General features: G+C 39.6%; 1 protein-coding gene across 2 annotated transcripts; it reads left to right on the top strand.

The window, feature by feature from the left end:
• The first annotated feature begins 4,751 nt into the window (after positions 1–4,751).
• LOC100566990 (L-amino-acid oxidase) lies at positions 4,752–17,792 on the top strand. 2 transcript variants are annotated; one of them, XM_008105478.3, is made up of 7 exons: positions 4,752–4,881; positions 7,220–7,443; positions 9,107–9,213; positions 10,900–11,101; positions 12,237–12,290; positions 13,816–13,952; positions 15,488–17,792. In XM_008105478.3, the coding sequence occupies exons 1-7, from the start codon at positions 4,869–4,871 to the stop codon at positions 16,266–16,268; spliced, it is 1,518 nt and encodes a 505-aa protein (XP_008103685.1). In that variant the 5' UTR covers positions 4,752–4,868; the 3' UTR covers positions 16,269–17,792. The 2 variants fall into 2 exon arrangements, with proteins under 2 accessions (XP_008103685.1, XP_016847273.1); XM_016991784.2 differs by having other exon boundaries at positions 4,753–4,881; positions 7,223–7,443.

Consider the following 17,792-nt stretch of genomic DNA (forward strand, 5'->3'; position numbering starts at 1 on the left):
CTATGACGCTTCACCCGTAGCCAAAGGAAATCAAATGTAGCCATGGTCAGCAGCCACGTGTTTTGTTGCGGCTGAAAAAAATGGCAATGACACTCATGCCTATACAGCTAGCTGAAAGAGCCAAAAGAGCCAGAACAGCTGGAGCCCATTTTGAAAAAGCTGTGTACACTACACAGTCCCATTCTTAGTCTGTCTGAAATGTGCTCTTAAAATGAAACATAGACCATGAGAACACACTTGTATGGCCCTGTTCATGAAGGTTTCACATAATAAAACCTTCTCTGGTCTATAATAAATAATGAACCATCTTGGGAGATGACTCGAGGAAGAGATTGCATTGTTTAAAAAAAGCTACCAAAAAGAAAGTTTTAAATGGGACAAAACCCGTTTGCTTGGATTCTGAATGCCATTTCTTTGGCTCTCAGGAATTGTTCCCTATAAAAGTAAGAGCTGATTTGCAACCTTAAACAGCCTTTCAAACATGGAATAATTCAGTAAGTGCTTCCTTTTCCTTTGATTTTTTTTTGTGTGTGTGTCAGGAGAAACTTGAGAAACTGCAAGTCGCTTCTGGAGTGAGAGAATTGGCCGTCTGCAAGGACGTTGCCCAGGGGACACCCGGATGTTTTTGATGTTTTTACCATCCTTGTGGGAGGCTTCTCTCCTGTCCCCGCATGGAGCTGGAGCTGATAGAGGGAGCTCATCCGCGCTCTCCCCAGGTTGGATTCGAACCTGGCAGCCTTCAGGTCAGCAACCCAACCTTCAAGTCACAAGGCTTTAACCCACTATGTCACCGGGGGCTCCATCCTTTGAAATTTAAATGCTGTGTTTTAAAACTATTATTCTCACTCAGTTGAGGCCATGGTTGGCTTTCATATAAATGGAGTGATGAATCTAATCCAGATTTTAATCTGAATTTTAAAGATTAAGAATACAGTGGAACCTCTACTTAGAGTCTCAACTTAAGAGCGTTTTGAGTGCTTTGACTGTGCTTTCACTGCATGGCAGAGGCTTGGACTGGATGGCCCTTGCGATCTCTTTCAACTCTATGAGACTATGATTCTATGAACTAAGGGTCTATATACATGGACAACAATCTCTGTACACTTTGTATTGGCCGCTACCTTGACACATGATGTTTGTGGTTCTTCACATCCCTTAAACTACATTAAAAAGAATTGACCTTTACTCCAAATTCTGGCCAAAGATCTGCATGTTTTCTACTTTTTTCTGTGTGGTCATTCCCAATGGGCAGTGTCACATTGTAGCTGAGAGAAGAGTTGCGGTGGGACAGACTGGTTGGTGGGAGGTGACGAGGTCGAGAAGGTCACGTGATCATTTTGTTGTGGTAATCTCTGAGCGGTTAGACTCAATTTAACCTTCTCTAGGGGAGATTCCACCAAAAATCAGCAGACTAGCAAAAGCAAAAGCTTTCAAATGCAACAGTTACTTACACGGGGTGAGCAAAGAGAAGGCTTTCAGCTTAGGATGGCAATCGATTGCAGAGTCTCGGTAAAAGTTCAAAAAGTATTTATTCAGGTAAAAAGAACTCCATTGTAGATAGAAAGGCTTGGGAGCTGTCTAGTCTACTCTAGACTGGTTTCTAAGGAAAAATAAGAAAGGAAAAATAACAATCATCTAAATAGTTACATCTTGCCAGGAGAGACAGCAAGATGCTTCTTGTTAGCTAGAATAACAAAGGGAAAAGAGTGAACCAAAATGGTTCCAACCTCATGGTCCAGTTTATTGGGGCCATAAAAGACATTCTGACCAATGAGAAGTTAGTGTCCCTAAAGATTCACATTTCTACTAACTTCAAAGTAAGGGATGTGACGTATACAGGATAGAGTGAAACACAGTAGAGCCTGTCTAGGCATGCTTTGGAAACAGGAAAGGATTCCCTCAATCTAACTCTATCATCTACCTGACTACATTTAGACTTGAGTAGTCCAGGGTGATTCCCAACACATTTCCACCAGGAAGTTGGTTTGAATTTTAAATTTGAAAATGTTATTAAGGTTGTTTTTTTTAAAAAAAAAGGAAAGTGTATGCAAATATCCACAGTAGCAGACACAATTCCAAGATGGCCTCCATCATGTTACTAATCAACAAAAGTAATCACTAAGCAGTAACCACTATTAGACGACTGTCTCTGATAATGATACGATAGTTGTGAACATAATATTTATTTATTTATTTATTTATTATTTACTACATTTATATCCTGCTCTTCTCACCCCGGAGGGAACTCAGAGCGGTTTACAAATCAAACATACATACAATATATTATTAGCATAGCACAATATAAGCATTAAATTACTATATTGTACTATATCATTATAAGGTTAAAGGTAAAAGTTTTCCCCTGACAATACGTCCAGTCATGACCGGCTCTGGGGGTTGGTGCTCATCTCCATTTCTAAGCCGAAGAGCTGGCGTTGTCTGTAGACACCTCCAAGGTCATGTGGCCGGCATGACTGCATGGAGCGCCGTTACCTTCCTGCCAGAGCTGTACCTATTGATCTACTCACATTGGCATGTTTTCGAACTGCTAGGTTGGCAGGAGCTGGAGCTAACAGCGGGCGCTCAAGCCGCTCCCGGGATTTGAACCTGGGACCTTTCGGTCTGCAAGTTCAGCAGCTCAGCGCTTTAACGCACTTCACCACCATATCATTATATGGTAATATTATTAGTAATATTACATTTAATACATAATAGTTAAGCTAAATTGCAAAGCAGGAAGGGAAAATCGATGCCATTGGATGGATGGGACAGGTAAGACCCTTAGCCAGTGACAACTGACGTGTATGTGTATTCTCACATGCATAATAGGAAGAAAAAAGCTAATGACAACTGATGTACTATTCACATGCATGATGGGAATAAAAAAAAAGCAAAGTGGCCAATAGTGTATATGAGGAAAAGGCTCTCACAACTAAGGTAACATTGAGGTGAGTTCACTGGTGGTCATGTGAGGACATATAGGATGAAATCACCATGATGTGCATTGCTGCATGTAGTACTAATGAGGCAAATGCTGGGCCTTTGTGGATATGGAAAATTCAATGCAAATAAGGGCTTTGTTATGCATGTGTAGACAAGTCCCAGATTTCAAGAATGCAAACTTGGATCCAACCATTTCCTTTATCTCTGCAAGCAAAGGGCAACGAACCAGTTTCACCCGAGCGCGGAATTGAATATAATGAAGATCACAAATAATCACTTCCAGCAACTATATGGGAGTGGCATGTTGCTCTTCAGGAATGGGGAAAATAGAAGCCAGGAAACCACCATGTGAAGGAGTCATGGCAAAGAGGCAGCTGTCATCTGTGAATGCTCCAAGCATTACAGCACCATTGCAGCTGACGGTATTTGAGTACGTGCTTTTAATGGCACATAAAGCAATCTACACTTGTTGGCCATCATCACACATAACTATGCAGAAGGAGCTCCATTGCTGCAGTTACATTTGGTGATGTCTACCTTTGAAACACCTAACTTTTAAACCTGGCTACAAAAGAAGTGTTGCTAAGGTGCTGCAGACCGGGTGCTATCAAATAACACCTGCACTCTTCCCCTGGTCATAAGAGAGATAAAGAGCAGGTCATTCAAGAAACCCTTAGTCATCCTGTCATATCTGCTTGTCTCACTGTAGTTTGGTCGTCTGCAGTTTGAGTGCTGCCCAGCTGTAAAGGTAGGACTTTGAGACCATATTTGGTAGTTGATTAAGGTGCACATCTGGATATTTATAGGTATGGAAGCAATGGGTATCCCAGGACGTGTCCCCAAAATCATCCAGGCTCAGGCAGGACTATAAATCCCGGAATTCTGCAGTAGGCAGCCACAGGATTTAAAGTGGATAGACACTGGTGGCACAGTGCATTAAAGCTCCTGCCAACCTAGCAGTTCAAAAACATGCAAATGTGAGTAGATCAATAGGTACCGCTCCGGCGGGAAGGTAACGGCGCTTCATGCAGTCATGCCGGCCACATGACCTGGAGATGTCTATGGACAACGCCGGCTCTTTGGCTTAGAAATGGAGATGAGCACCAACCTCCAAAGTCGGTTCCGACTGGACTTAACGTCAGGGGAAACCTTTAGATTTACCTTTACCTCAGACACTATACCCATGGTTCCCAATCTTTGGTCCTCCAGGTGTTTTGGACTTCAGTTCCCACAATTCCTAACAGCTGATGATGTGGTGTGAGGCTTCCCCTTTTAAGGTTCCTACAGTTTACTTGACATTATGCCCAGGTTTTCTCTACCAGGTGCCTGCAATGCTTCTTATATCTGTGTATCCTCTCAAAGCAAATCACCCTGACATTTCCATTGGGGTTCAAAGGCTTCTAACATTACTTCAGAAACCCTTATACATCGGGCCCCTCTTCAATATATTCAGTGCACATATTTTCCTTGTAAGTCCTTAGGTGTCTTGCTGTTGTGTTTACTTTGCAACTTATTTCCATCCCATCCCCATCTGAGCAATCAGAAATATTTCACTTTCCTCCCTTGGACTGAGTTTGACCCGACCCTTCTCAGATCCTCTTGACTTGCCCCCAGGTCCAATTTTTAATGCCAAAAGAAGAGAGATATGTGCTATGCTTACATTTCATGACTTCCATTACATACCCTTTTTCATTACATTTTGTTATCTGTCTTGCTTTGTGCAACTGTGCAACATTGTGCTTCCTGTGACCTTTTCTGGGTGGGTGTGTACATGGGCAGTGCCCCATAACAGTGTAGACACTTGGAATGTTTCAGTTGAGAAAGCCAATCTTGGCAAATCCCGAATGACTGCTGGCTTGGAGTGCATTTCATTCTGGCTATAAAACAAGGGAGCTCACTGACATCTTTACATTGACCACTGAAACATGGGCCAGCACTGTAAGTGAATACTTTTCCTCACAAAAATAATTTCAGAAGACATATCCTTTTCAACATTGAATGATGACCGTGATATTCCGGATATGAAATGATAACTGTGATATTCTGGATATGAAATGATAACTATGATATTTCTAACAGCATTTTGTTTTGAACATAATAGATGCATAGAGTTATGATTATGAGTACCACGTATTGCTGCTATGTATGGATTAAGTTGGCTATGAGTATCCAACTTAATCTGGATATGAAGTGATAACTATGATACTTCTAACAGCATTTTGTTTTGAATATAATAAATGCATAGAGTTATGATTATGAGTACCATGTATTGCTGCTATGTATGGATTAAGTTGGCTATGAATATCCAGAATGATATTCTGGATATGAAATGATAACTATGATATTTCTAACAGCTTTTTGTTTTGAACATAATAGATGCATAGAGGTATGATTATAGTACCACGTATTGCTGTTATGTATGGATTAAGTTGGCTATGGGTATTGTTGAATGTTCTTACTATGCATGTTTGCAAGAAAATATTGGACAAAAATATGGAGATGCTTAAAGGTAGATGATGTCCAGTACGAAGCCAAAAGACTGGATCCATTGCTTCTCCCCTCATCTGTTCTTATGAAATTCTTCTTTGTCATCGTGTTTGTAATCTTATGGTTACTCTTATGGTTTCTATACCCTCCAAGAATCCTAGCTTGGAAGGGACAGTTCTCTTCTGTTCCATCTTTTCAGCTGCTTTTATAATGCAAACAATGTTCAAAGTGCCAAAGTAGTTTATATGATATTAACTCAACAAAATGTAGAAGAAGGATTTGGTCTAACCTCCAGTTGTTAGTAAAACTGAATTACTGTGACACAAAATCATGCAAATCTTAAAAGCTTGTCATCAACATGAAGTGTTTAGAAAGCTCTGAGTTGGCAAATTCAGGTATGTTTGAGAATAGACTGATATAACTCTTGTCTAGACAACACATCAGATCATACAATCACAGAGTTGCAAGAGACTCTAAGGACCATCCTGCAAAACCTAATTCTGCCATGCAGGAATACACATTCAAAACACTCCTGACAGATGACCATCCCACCTCTGTTTAAAAAGACCCAGAGAAGAAGACTCATCATGCTTTATAGAATCATAGAGTTGGAAGAGACCTCATGGGCCATCCGGTCCAAGCCCCTGCCAAGAAGCAGGAAATCACATTCAAAGCACTCTTTCAAGACAATTTTAATCTAAATGGATTTTTAAATGTGATATAAATTGTTTTTATGTATATGTTCATGTTGTAAGCCGCCCTGAGTCCCCTGAGGGGTGAGAAGGGCGGGGTAGAAATGATCTAATAAATAAATAAATAAATCTATTCCACTTTCACTCAACGGTCACAGTCAGGATGTTTTTCCTACTGTTTCGGTGGAATCTTTTTTCCTGCACGTCGAATCAACGTCCTTTCAGACATTTTAAAAGAAAACTTGCACTGCATATCCACGATGTCTGTGATCATTCAAACTGAAAAATGCATTTGTACTACAAAATTATAGTGCATCGATTTCACTTTAAATGTCACGATACCATCTTAAATAACGCAGTTTAGGGAAGGGGCATTTAGAAAGCAAGAGAGCTCTTGCAGTTCAGAAACCCCAGGAGCCCATTGGATGCAACCATGGCAGTGAAAAGTAGTGTCAAAGGACTATAATTATGTCAATGCAAAGTGATGACTTATTTTCATCACTTTGCAATGACACAATTCATGGGATGCTTGTAAGATGCTTGTGGCGCAGGCTGGTGAGCAGACTGCTGCAATAAATCACTCTGACCATGAGGTCATGAGTTCGAGGCCAGCCCATGGCGGGGTGAGCACCCGTCAATTAAAAAAAATAGCCCCTGCTTGTTGCTGACCTAGCAACCCGAAAGATAGATGCAACTATCAATTTACAATGTTGGAATGAGCAAGTGCCATCACAGCTGCTCCCCCCTGTGGCCAGAATCGAACATCCCCTCAGGAGAAGGTTAAATTGCCTCTGTGTCTGACTCTGTCTCAGTTCTATGTGTATATGGGCATTGAATGTTTGCCCTATACGTATATAATGTGATCTGCCCTGAGTCCCCTTCGGGGTGAGAAGGGCAGAATATAAATACTGTAAATAAATTAATGGGATTCATTAAGTTTAAATAAAATAATTTACAAGCATTTTATAGAACCTGAATCACTGCAAAATTCAGAACGTAACAAAATGTGTAGCTCAAGGAAACAAAATGATTAGCATTCTTTGTTGATTTGCTTTCTTGTTGCCTTACTAAGTCATTCCATTCTTTTTCCTGCCTAGCAGTCTTTCCATTCTTGCTTTTTCTGGCAACACTGGTTTCCAGCAATTATGCTGCGAAAGAAGAAGAGTGGATGGAGTGCTTTCGTGATCCTGACTATGAGGAGCTGCTAAATATTGCCAGGAATGGTCTCAACAAGGCCTCCAAGCCAAAGACGGTTGTAATTGTTGGGGCAGGAATCAGTGGACTCACGGCTGGCAAATTACTGAAAGATGCCGGACATCAGGTAACTATCGTGACTGAGGGTGCAGCTACACTGTGGCATTGATGTGGTTTGACATCACTTGAACTGCCAGGGCTCAGTGCTATGGAATCCTGGGATTGGTAGCTTGATGTTCTCAGCACCCTTTGGCAGAGGAAAGAAACAACCTTGGAAAACTACAACTCCCAGTCATTGAGTTATGGTTGTTATAATAGTGTCAATTGGCCTTAATTCTACAATGCAGATATACCCTAAGAAATACATATCATTAATTTCAATGAAAAAAAGAGAGAGAGACAAATTGAAGTGTTGTCTACATGTGCACAAAAATATTATACTCACCTCATATCTGGTACAGTAGAGTCTCACTTATCCGACATAAACGGGCCAGCAGAACATTGGATAAGCGAAAATCTTGGATAATAAGGAGGGATTAAGAAAAAAGCCTATTAAATATAACATTTATGATTTTACAAATCAAGCACCAAAACATCATGTTTTACAAGAAATTGGCAGAAAAAGCAGTTCAATACACAGTAATGTTATGTAGTAATTACTGTATTTATGAATTTAGCACCCAAACATTGCAACATTTACTACAAAAACAATAACTACTAAAAGGCACACTGCCTTGGATAATACAGAATATTGGATAAGTGAAGCTCTACTGTACGTGTTTGCATTTTGCAAACATGCAATGCTTTTATTTTTTTGAAAGCATATTTGTTTGTAAATTGCATATTGATGTTAGCACTTCTCTGTCTATCAACATTTAAGTACCAGCAATGTTACTTAATAGGATAGCCAATGACCTGTAAAGGCATTGGTATGTAACGTGGACTTACGTATTTTCACATACATAAGGCAGGGAACAGACTGGCCATGGCATTGTGCCCAAAACAATTCGAAATATAGCAGACATTGTCATTGTAGTAATTTGATATGGTATGTTTATTGTTGTGTCTCTGATGTGACATTGAATTTTTGTTGTAGTTTGTAAGCCAGTCTAAGTCCCCTTCAGGGTGAGAGGGGCGGGGTATAAATAGAGTAAATAAATAAATTGCAGGACTGTCCTTTAAGACCAAAGAAAATTCACAAGGGGAAACAGGTGAGTGCAATGCCACACTTACTTTGATTTAATAGAGATGTGTGTGGCATTAATGAACCACTATTGAGTAGGGAAATATGAGCTCAAGCAGATTTTTTTTCCTGTGTAGACAACACAGACAACGGTTTATTGTTATTATGTTCTTTCAAATTCTGATTTAAGACCACCCAATCATGGGGTCTTCTTGGAAAGATTTATTCAGAGGTGGCTTGGCATTGCCTTCTTCTTAGGTTGACTTGTCTAAGACCACCAAGGTGGTTTTTGAAACTAAGCAGGGATTCAAATTTGTTTTTCTGGGATCTTAGTCCAGCACTCAAACCACACTATATTGGTTCTCTAAAATAGCCATCATTTTAGTTTGCATTAGGGAATTACCTTGTTAAGCACACTATATTGTCTATTTGCATAATACTTGTAAGTTTTATTGTTTATTGTTATTATGTATAATTACATTTAATTACTTCTAGAGAAACAATAAGGATGTGATATGATTGTCCAAAATCATGATTAGAGAACTGAGCCCAAACAGAATAAATTTCAATGGGGAGAAATGTACAGTACTACTGTATTTTTTCTTAGGTTCATATTCTGGAAGCCAGTGACCGTGTGGGTGGTCGGATAAAGACCTATCGCGAGAAGGATTGGTATGCGGATGTGGGACCTATGCGCCTTCCCAAGCACCACAGGTAAGCAAGAGGAGGCATGACAGCAGCCATAACACCAAGCTATTCTTCTGTGATCTCAACAAATCATGTTTCTAAATGATAAGCTGAGTAGAAGCCTGTTTTTGAAACATCAGCAATAAATTATTATTAACAATAGATAGCATGAATCCACTCCAGACTAACCTGAACTTCAAAGGAGCTATCCGAGGTGCTGAACCCTTTTTCTGCTGCATTCTATCTTACCAAGCATTCTTGTCTTTTCCAATGAATCATTTTCTCGAAAGATATGTCCAAAGTACAACAGTTTTATTTAGTCATCTTGGCTTCTAAAGAGACTTACAGGCTTGAATTCCTCTTGGACCTGTTTTCAAGCCAGGTGTCACTCATCCTATATCTGCATTTCATTTTTATTGGCAAAGTGTAGTACATTGAAATTTATTCTGTTAATTTGGGCTCAGTTCTCTAATCTGTTAAAGTCATTCTGGATTCTGATCCTGTACTCTGTAGTGTCAGATGATCATTAGAATCATAGAGCTGGAAGAGACCTCATGGGCCATCCAGTCCAGCCAAGAAGCAGGAAAATTGCACTCAAAGCACCCCCGACAGATGGCCATCCAGCCTCTGTTAAAAGCCTCCAAAGAAGGAGCCCCCACCACAGTCCAGGGCAGAGAGTTCCACTGCTGAACAGCTCTCACAGTGAGGAAGTTCTTCCTAATTTTCAGGTGGAATCTCCTTTCCTGTAGTTTGAAGCCGTTGTTCTGTGTCCTAGTCTCCAGGGCAGCAGAAAACAAGCTTGCTCCCTCCTCCCTATGTCTTCCCCTCACATATTTATACATGGCTATCATGTCTCCTCTCAGCCTTCTCTTCTGCAGACTAAAGATGCCCAGTTCTTCAAGCTGCTCTTCATAGGGCTTGTTCTCCAGACCCTTGATCATTTCAGTTGCTCTCCTCTGGATTCATTCCAACTTGTCAACATCTCCCTTAAATTGTGGTGCCCAGAATTGGACACAGAATTCCATTGCAGAAATGAAGCAAGAAACTAAGTTGGAAATCCTAAAACAAATGGAAATTATAAACACAATTCTTACAGCTGCTGACAGTAAACTTGAGCAAATAAACATAAAATTGAATTGGATAGCCATGACCTCTAAAGAACAAGAGACACACAGAAAAGATAGCAAGCAAACAAATCTCAACTTGAGAAAGGTTGACTTGGTCAAGGGAAAGGAAATATGAACAAAGAGAGCTAGCTAAGTCCAGTACAAAGAAGGTGAATGGATGAAGAGGAAAAATTATAATTAAGAACAAGCGGGTACCAAATGGATCCCAGGCTGCGATCCAGAAACAAGTAATGTGGATGAAACAACAAAGATTTCAAATTAAGTTGGGAGTGAGTAGAGAATTGACAGGAAGTCCAAAGATGTTCCCAATCTTAATCTCTAATACCAATTGGCGAAAGCAGAACCTTTTAAAAGCAGATGCCTAAGAAGATAGAATCCCAGAGTATCATTGGTGAATAGAATTAATGATTCTGTTATTGAGATATAATAATAAATCTGTGTAAATCTTATTCCTGTCCTATATTCTGTGCCCATCAGATTTTCACAGGCTTTTTGATTGACCTAAAGCATATCAGCATTTCAGGATATAACAATATAATCTATAGTTGTGTTTTAAGAAGTGTTCCCCTATTTTTCTGTTTTTCAGAATTGTTCGCGAATATCTGAAGAAATTCAACCTCGCTTTAAACCCGTTTGTTCAGAATAATGACAATGCCTGGTATTTATTTAGAAACAGAAGGGAAAAAGTGGCAGACGTGAAAGCAAATAGTAACCTCTTTGGATATGAACTGGATCCCAAAGAGAAAGGAAAGACGCCCGATGAACTTTATTTGGGAACGTTGGATAGGGTACGTCCTTTCTGAACAAGACGCTGGAGTTATATCTCCTCTCCCTCCTGACATGCCCCATGCCATTTAATTTAGAATGGCATCATTGTAGTTGTAGCACTCCTGTTGCCTGTGACCCAAATACCCTAGAAGCACCAGATGCCAACTGATCTTGGAAGCTTAAGCAAGGCCAGCCCTGGTTAGTTCTTGGACAGTAGCCCACCAGCAAATACTGGGTGCTGTAGGCTATGATTTGGAGGAAGGAACTGGTATAACTGGGTTTGCTGTGGGTTTTTCGGGCTGTGTGGCCATGTTCCAGTAGCATTCTCTCCTGATGTTTTGCCTGCATCTGCGGCTGGCATCTTCAGAACCTCTGAAACCTCATTTGTGAAATATGACTCAGTTTCTCTTTTATTTCATACACGGTTCCTCGTTTCTGTGTCTTGCGCAGTTTGCCTTCATCTAAACTCTGGTCACTAATCTGTGCCCAAATCTGATCTTTATCTATTCCATTTTGTGTGCTTTAAAACTTGTCACATATTAATTAGTTTAATCCCTTTCAAAGTTGTCCAAGGTGGTGGCCTCTGGCAGTAAATCCCATAATTTAAAACTATGTCCTGTATGTTGAAATACTTCTTTATTTATCTGTCATGAATGTCCTGCCATTCAACTTCACTGAATGCCTTCTGGATTCTTATGTCCTAAGGCCGTTTTCTCACTGCCCACTTTGTCGATTCATTGCCTAATTTTATACAACTCTATTACATCTTAACTTGTTGGTTCTTGAAAGTAAAGATCCTTAAAGATTGTGCTCTTCCTTGATGGGATATAAGGAAAATCCTTGTAAAGCAATAAAAGGCACATAAGATAAGCCAATCATTGCTAATATAGTTAACATGTTCTGACCTGAATAACAAATGAACAACACAAATGAACATATTGGTTGGTTCCCAGTAGACTACATTCCTTGCATAAATTGTTGAATGGTGAGTTAACAATTGGATAAAACCCTATTAATTCTGGAATCTTATGAATAATTAGATTCTTGCTGTTATCTATGATTGTTGCTGTTTCTTTTAATTTGGAAAATTGAATAAACACACAAAGAGGGTTGCATTCCTTTTGCTTATCAGTTAATCTTTATGATTCTCTCCAGGTCACAAAAAACTGCACGCTTTTGAAGGCAAAGTATGATTCTTATACTGCCAAGGTAAGAGACATGGGCATGTGCTTATCTTTAAAATATATTTTAATCTATGCTGCTATATATTGTGTTCATTTGCCTGTTTGTTATGCTATACAAATGGACATACTTCATCAAAGAGTCACCTTATTTGGTGTGTGATCTAATAGGAGCAAAGCAAAGTCTACAGTAAAAATTGGGATTCAATTCACTAACTATATGAGATATTTATTTAAAAAATACTTTGTTTTAGAATGTAGATTTATGAAATGGCTTTGCACAAACTTGATATTAAATTTCAGACTACCATTCTGAACATTTTAAATAAAATAATCAGTAAACATCTGCATTTTTCAGATAACAGTTTTTTTGGCTCATTTTCTGTCATAAAGCAAATTGTAATGACTGTAGGGTCAAACTTTGTTTTATTGAAATCATGTGCAGTTGTGAACCACAAACCTAGGCAATGGGAAGTACATTTCATTAATTTCATATACATTTCTGAAAACTGTTTAATAGAGTTATTGTGGGATTTCCTGCCTTGATATTCTGGGTTATCTGGCTGTGTGGAAGAGCCCTCACTGCTTCTACTCAAAGATAGTAAGGGCTGATAGAGCATCACCAGGATGCTCAGTTCTGCAAAGAAGAAGGAATTTTTCACACTTCATAGAGGTGAAAGGGACCATCTAGAACAACCGCTTGCCATGCTGGAAAATACAATTAAGCAATATAAAGATGAACATCTAAGATGTGTAAATAGGTGGTAGAATGAACCTATATGAGATTGAGACAGTAGATGTAAATTTAATTTTTTTAAAAAGGCCATGTCCCAAAGCTTGATAACAAAGCTTGGTCCAAAATATTATTATTATTATTATTTTGCAATCTGGCTCATATCTTTTCAGTACAACAGGAGGAGAAAGAAAATCTAAAAGCATGGTATGCATTTAGCATCAATGGGAGTAAATATATTATGTAACTGGGTTGGTTAAAAGCAGCAACAGCTGTAACACAGCTACAAAAACCGGCCAATACCCATTCTTTTAGGAAATGCATTAGATTATATTCTATCTCAGTTTTGCTGGCAGAAATATTTCTTGAGCAGAATGCTACCAATGTTGGAAATAGGGAATGGAAAAAATACTAGCTATTTTTCTCCTCTCATAGGGCTTTTCCATATAGCCATATAATCCATGATATCAAGGCAGATAATCCACAGTATCTGCTTTGAACTCGGTTATCTGAGTCCACACTGTGATATAACCCAGTTCAAAGCAAATAATGTGAGATTTTATACAGCTGCGCAGAAGGGGCCATAGCCTCCAGGGCAATCTCTCTCAGTCTTCTGGGGGGTGCTACAGCCTTCTATAGTATCTTTTGAAGGCAAGGATACAGGGAACTACAGGGGGGAAAGCAGAAAGTCCACAAAACCACTTCTGTTACACCTGAAGAATCCAACTCTGTGTTGGGATCATCTGAAAAAGGAAGTCCTACTTAATTATCTTGTGCTTTGACAACCATTCTCCGCCATGTTTCATTTCCCTCCTTTCAGGAATACTTAATCAAAGAAGGCAATCTGAGCAGAGGAGCCGTGGATATGATTGGTACACTCGCAAATCAAGAGGCTGCGTTCTATCTTTCATTTTTTAATTCTGTATTCAGTCATGTAACTTTTTCAGATGATAACAGGTAAATGCAAAACCAATGGCCGAGAGGCAATATCAGTTAGCTATTAGTCCATTTCCTAGCTGTTTTACTAAATAGAGAACTTGATGTTGGCATAAGGGTATACTGAGTCCTGTCTTAAATATACTCCTGGGATATTTTTGCCCTTAAAATTACATGACAATGAGAGCCAGTGTGATGCAGTGGTTTTGAGTGCTGGACCATGATTCTGGGGATCAGAGTTCAAATCCCTGCTCAACCATGATAACCCATTGGGTGATCCTGGACAAGTCACTCTCAATTCCAGCAAGCCCTGTGATAGCCTTGCCCTAGAGCAGTGGTTCTCAACTTGAGGTCCCCAGATGTTTTTGGCCTTCAACTCCCAGAAATCCCAGCCAGTTTACCAGTTGTTAGGATTTCTGGGAGTTGAAAGCCAAAAACATCTGGGGATCCCAGGTTGAGAACCACTGCCCTAGAGTCTCCATACATTGAAATGACTTGAAGGCACACAACAACAACACAATTGTGAAGTATTCATACTTGTGGATATTAACTATATTAATGTTTGTACATCAGTCCAAGAGCTATAGGTCCAGTCATTCATATCAGCAAGTATAAAAGTCTGATTCCTGAAACATCTCCACTCATATTTGGATTGGATCTGATGTTGTCACAGCTTTACCCACTTTGTTTTTAACCATTATGTCTCATTAATTATTAATTCCTCTGCATGTTATCTAGCTAGATGTCTTCCAAGATCCCATTTTATGACAATTAGCTTTAAATATCTGTTAGTGAACCTTACATGGTATATCTATATGTATCAAAACTATTATCTGAAATAATTAAAAAGAGTAAGGGACTTTTGAACAGCTGAGTTTGGTGGAGTTGAAGAAGCAAAGGCCACGAGAAGGGATTTGTCAAAACATAAGGGCAGAAAGGTAGAGAGAAACAAATCCCATGGGCAACTCTGAAGGTAAGGCTGATAATGTCAGTAGTAGGGGAAGGAAAACTAGCATGGCATGGTCTTAAAACACATTTCTACAGTATAATTGATGTGGTTTGACTCCAACTTTACTGTTGAGGCTCAATGTTATGAAACTATGGGAACTGTAGTTTGATGAGGTGCCAGAACTCTTTGGCAGGAAGGCTAAAGACCTTGTAAAACTAAATCCCATGATTTTATATCACTGAGCCATAGCAGTTAAAGTGGTGTTAATCTGCATTAATTCTTGACACAGTTTATGACACGTACCAAAGAATACATTTTGTCTTTGTTGCTTGCTAAGTTCAGTAAATTAATCAATTCACTGTTGCCATTGTTCCTTTCCTGTTCCTCCCTTGATAGTAGCAGTTTTGAAAAACTGAACAGAAATTAGAACAGTATATTGATCTGGAAACATCCTAGGATAGCTCAGTAAGACAAATAAACAGAGTGTTTTTATACTTTTTAAAAATAATTCAGGTATCACAGAAATGTATTTTGTATGACCGCTTGATGAATCTACCCATTCATAGTTTTCATCTTTTCTTTCCTCCTATTTTCTTGGCTACTTTAGTTTGGATGAAATCACCGGTGGGTTTGACAAGCTCCCCAACGCTTTCCTCCAAACACTGCCTGGAATAATTCGCCTCAACAACAAAGTAGAGAAGATTGTCCATTCGGGCCGAAAAGCCACTGTGTTTTTCCACAAGAAGGGCAGAAGTGCCCTGTCCTGGCTGACCGCTGACTTTGTCCTTGTCACAGCTACGACTAAAGCCACTCGACTCATTGAATTCCAGCCTCCCCTTTCAAACACAAAGGCCCATGGCCTCCGTTCCTTCCATTATGCAAGTGCCACCAAAATTGCCTTGGCTTGCACAGACAGATTTTGGGAGAGAGACGGGATTCAAGGTGGAAGGTCAATGACCGATCGTCCATCCCGATCTATCTACTATCCAAGCCACAATTTTACCAGTGGCCTCGGGGTCGTCCTGGCTTCTTATACTACCCGGGAGGATTCAAATTTCTTCCTTCCCCTCAGTGAGGAAAAGTGTGTTGATGTGGTGCTGAGTGACTTATCACAGTTGCACAATATTTCCAAGGACTATCTCAGATCTGTTTGCAACAAACATGTGGTTCAGAAATGGAGCCTGGACGAATTCTCCATGGGGGCTTTTGCTGCTCCAGCTTCCTATGAGTTCAGTCAGTTTTTCAAGGCATTGGTTCAGAATGAAGGAAGGGTTTATTTTGCAGGAGAACATTTAGCTCATCCTCATGCTTGGATTGAGAGTGGTATGAAATCCGCAATAAGAGCAGCAAGTGCCATCAATCTGAGGGCTGCTAAACCTGCCTTGTAGAAGCTGGAAAAATTAGCCTGTGTCACACCTATCCATAAAAAAATGACAGAATGGATAGACTTCCTCTACTTTTAATGCACTGTGTGTTTGTGGCAGTGGTTAGGAAAGAGAAACATGGACCAAATTGTGACGTAGCCAAGCTTTATTATAATACAATCTTGCAAGTTTAGGTGTCTGAGTAAATAGGCATACACAAACAAAGTTCAGCACGTTTTGATATCTTCCTTTTTTTGGCCACTCATTCGTTCCCTCCATGGAGGGTTACAATCTTTGGCACTGCTTAAAACAACTCCCTAACTTTCTAAAACAACAAGTCTTTTTTGCTTATGCCAAATGCACAGTTTTCTCAAAGTTACAACAAAGCATACAAGCATGCACCTAAAAAAGAGAACATATTTTTATCTCTATCAAAGTTATAGGAAGGCCAGTATACACTCGCAGGATTGGAGCCTCTGGTAGCCTAGGGGATAAAAGCCTTGTGACTTGAAGGTTAGGTTGCTGACCTGAAGGCTGCCAGGTTCGAATCCCACCCGGGGAGAGCGCGGATGAGCTCCCTCTATCAGCTCCAGCTCCATGAGGGGACATGAGAGAAGCCTCCCACAAGGATGGTAAAACATCAAAACATCCGGGCGTCCCCTGGGCAACGTCCTTGCAGACAGCCAATTCTCTCACTCCAGAAGCAACTCCGGTTGCTCCTGACACACACACAAAAAAAAACCTCGCAGGATTCATAATTCTTTACAAAATGAACATTTTACCATCTCTAAAAATAGAGAAGGTAACATTCCTACAATCTATAGCAAGGAAATATTAGCATGCAACATTTCTATATCAAACATCTCCAACCACATATTTGTAAAAGCAATATTTCTTCTCTCAATATTAACCAAGTGCCATTCCTGTCTCCATGTTTTTAAAGCTGGATAGTCAAAGGATTCCTTTCTGATTTTTAATATTTTATTAATGAGTAGGAGCCATGATGTTAGAGAATATATACAGCCATCTCTGTAGTCTCAGGGTTTTCCCTGGCACTATTGACACTAACAGAGATTTTATTTTCAAGAAATCACCACCAACTTCACAGTGGATATACTTACACATTCCTGACAGAAACTGCAATTAAAAAATCAGTGGAAATAAACATTAATAATAATCTATTGTGATAGTTGATTGAAGTGAGAAGAATGGCTAAATAAATGCCCCCAAAAGAACAACTAGTATATGCAGAAAAAGGTCAAATTGCTGCTTGCACACTTGGTCCACTTCTTCCAGGCCCAATTATGCTATCTACAAGCCAAGATGAATAAACTAATGTTGTACTTTTGACATAGACACTAATGAGAGCTGTAGTTGAACAGAGCTTGCAAATTTTGCAATGGTGTGGGGAAGAGTGACTTTTACCGATAGTGTATTTATATGCAAGAAAGTGACTGGGCATTGGTTGGCATCCCTCAGTATGTTATCAAACCATGGCAACCCCTTTCCCAAAGTTTTGTGAACATTAAAGAGACTGCAAGCAAGAAA

The sequence above is a fragment of the Anolis carolinensis genome, chromosome 2 (genome assembly GCF_035594765.1).
Source record: "Anolis carolinensis isolate JA03-04 chromosome 2, rAnoCar3.1.pri, whole genome shotgun sequence".
NCBI classification, from domain to species: Eukaryota; Metazoa; Chordata; class Lepidosauria; order Squamata; family Dactyloidae; genus Anolis; species Anolis carolinensis.